Below are 2,888 nucleotides of genomic sequence, written 5' to 3'. Positions count from 1 at the left end.
GCTTTTCTTCCTTGATGTGCCCCATCGACTCGTAAATCTGCATATGTAGAGAATGTAAACCTTTCTCTGGCGCCAGTGCCCCTCACATAACCCTACCATCTCACACTGTGAACCTAAAACATTGATTGTCTAATACCTTCTCCTCCTCAGACTCTGGCCTCGCCTAACCTGCATGCGCCACTTCACATCATCATGCCTCGGCCCCATCTTACCAATGGCTAGAGAATCACACGATCAGAAATATGGTCGTTGTTTGTATTTTGTTTCCAATTGCCCGACAATCGACAAACATGCATAAAGAAATTAATTTGTAATTTGGCTATCCATAGCCAAAGCAATCCAGGGTTCTTTCTCTGCCGTCACATTCCTCCAAAGGTAGATCGTTGACTCCCTCCATTGACACTGGCTCTGCTAGTGCGGTCGTGCGAGGAGGCCTCGGTCTACCTGTGGGGGCAGTCATTTTCTCAGCATGGGGCCATAAAGGAGATATTTGCTTGTCTGTCACTTCAGCCCTTTCAGCGGTGGTGGAGGCAATGTCTAATGATTCCTCGAGCTTCTTATCTGGCCATGGTGATGTGCACCATCGGATCCAAAGACGAGCCGGGTGGACATGGGTAGGTCTTCATTGTCCGTGGCTTCGGACCTTTCGGTGGTGGAGGCAGCAGGATTCAATAAGGTCTCCCCAGCTTCTATGGTCTACGCGGCGGCAGACCTAATGACGAGATCGAGTGAGTAAGTTTGCATTTCGTTGTTTCTTCGTCAGAGTTGGTGCTACTTCGGCAGTAACGGTGCTGGTTATTCCGTTGTTTTGGTAGGACATCTAGGTATGATCGTCCATTCGTCCTATCGTCGTCTTCACCTCCAGGTCGTGGACGATCCTTCAGGTTCGACTTCGTCGGCACTTCCCGACAGAGATCGATGACTTTCCAGTAGCCTGTGTGCGTAATATCTTTTGTTCCAGCAATGACACGGAACTCCGGTGCGGCATCGATGTGCCATTCACATGTGCGGGATGAAGAGGATTGAGGATTCTACCGTGTTGCATCTTCCTCCCTTTTACGGTCCTTCTTGTAATGTTGGTATTTGATTAGTACTCCCTCCGTAAAAAAATATAAGAACGTTTAGATCACTAAGATTAGTACTCCCTCCGTAAAGAAATATAAGAGCGTTTAGATCACTAAGTTAGTAATGTAAACACTCTTATATTTCTATTTCTTTACGGAGGGAGTACTAATAAAGAGCTTCGACTCATTCGTAGAAAATAATTTGTGAGATCAACAAAAGACTTAGTGATCTCAACGCTTTTATATTTCTTGACAGAGGGATTACTAATAAAGAGCTTCGACTCATTGGAAGAAAATAATGTGTGAGATCAACAAAAGAAAGTACAAATAATGGAAGTCAGAGTGAGTAAGCCAGCTTAGCATCGGGCTAACTGACAGTACGGATGGCTAGACACATTTCGCCACACGACACCCACGGGCCTTGCGTATATATAAACCCATGGCAGTCGCGCGGGCGAGCTCACCACCTCGTCCACCATGGCTCCACTGTTCCACGTGGAGGCTCTGCTCCCGAGCTCGATCTCACCCAAGATCGACTCCATCCTCCACTCCCACATCTACCGGCAGGTAGGTCACGTCTTCCGCGCCGTCGCCAGGTTCAGGGCCCTGCTCGTCGACGTGATACTCAGCAAGAAGAGGACTGCCGCCGCGAGAGCCGGCGGTGGCGGGTACGGCCACTACGGTCGCTCGACGACGAAGTCGGCGAAGAGGAGCGGCGGCAAGAAGCAGACGAGCAAGATCGTCGGCTTCGTGAAGATGCACTTCGTCGGCACCTCCTTCCCGCCAGCTCGAGCGAGGGATCGGTTGGACGCCAGCCGCGCGCCCTGCTATTCGTCATACTACGACTACGAGTACGCGGCGGAGTGGAACGCTGTGGTTCCGGCGACGGCGGCGGCCGTGGAGGAGGAGGTGGTGGAGGTGTGCGACGACACGGCGGAGTGCGGGTACCTGTGTTGGCTGGAGGAGGAGAGGTCGTCGGGTGGCGTGCCGGCGGGCGAGGACGACGGCGCCGAGGCTAGTCCGGCGGTGAACGAGATCGACAGGCTGGCGGAGAAGTTCATCGCGAGGTTCCACGCGAAGTTCTTGCTGGAGAAGCAGGAGTCGTACCGGAGGTACCAGGAGATGATCGCCAGGAGCATATGAACCACGAGATCCATGACGACCCATCGAGGGTTCATCCATTGCGCCGGGCGGCTTGGTGTCCGGACTCTGAGCATCCGGAGTACTACGTGAGTACGAATTTGATGTTGAGCAGTGAGTAATTCATGGTGCAGCTCTTCGTGGCCGTGCCTCGAAATTGGAGTCGTTTTCGCTGGGGGCGTGTCGTGTGTCGTGTGTCGTGTGTCGTGTGTGCGTGTGATGATTTAATTTGGTGGATTCATGTAAGGTTGGGTTACGGTCGAAGCAAAATTATTCTTCGGGAGGTCAAGAAATAATATCAGCAGTGATTTATATACAAGATTCACACGGCCAAAGGAGATTCAGGTCCTGGCATGAAACAACGATGAAAGCTCATGCTTTTGTGGCAAAAATGGCTATGTGCAAGGCAAGTTTTTAGTTGGATAAAAAAAATGCATGAACACCCAACAACTAGAGTCTATACCAAGTACTTGCTGGTATATATTTTCCTCAAAAGTCAAGCTTCATCAACTTCAACCAAATTTACAGAAACAAATATCGACGTCTATGATACCAAATAAATATCATTAGATACACCATGAGACATACTTTTATATTACATTTATTTGATATTTTTAATGATGATAACTTTCTCAGTAACATTTCTCAAACTCTACAAGGTATGACTTTTGAAAAATAATTACT

The 2,888-nt window shown here is 49.3% G+C and overlaps 1 protein-coding gene across 1 annotated transcript; it reads left to right on the top strand.

Moving 5' to 3' along the window:
- Positions 1–1,532: 1,532 nt before the first annotated feature.
- LOC119368490 lies at positions 1,533–2,529 on the top strand. Its single transcript, XM_037633732.1, has one exon. The coding sequence runs from the start codon at positions 1,542–1,544 to the stop codon at positions 2,205–2,207; it is 666 nt and encodes a 221-aa protein (XP_037489629.1). The 5' UTR covers positions 1,533–1,541; the 3' UTR covers positions 2,208–2,529.
- Positions 2,530–2,888: the final 359 nt, after the last annotated feature.

The sequence above is a fragment of the Triticum dicoccoides genome, chromosome 2B (genome assembly GCF_002162155.2).
Source record: "Triticum dicoccoides isolate Atlit2015 ecotype Zavitan chromosome 2B, WEW_v2.0, whole genome shotgun sequence".
Classification (NCBI taxonomy): domain Eukaryota; kingdom Viridiplantae; phylum Streptophyta; class Magnoliopsida; order Poales; family Poaceae; genus Triticum; species Triticum dicoccoides.
The sequence above is the reverse complement of the archived record's forward strand: the minus strand, read 5'-3'. Positions and strand labels throughout refer to the sequence as shown.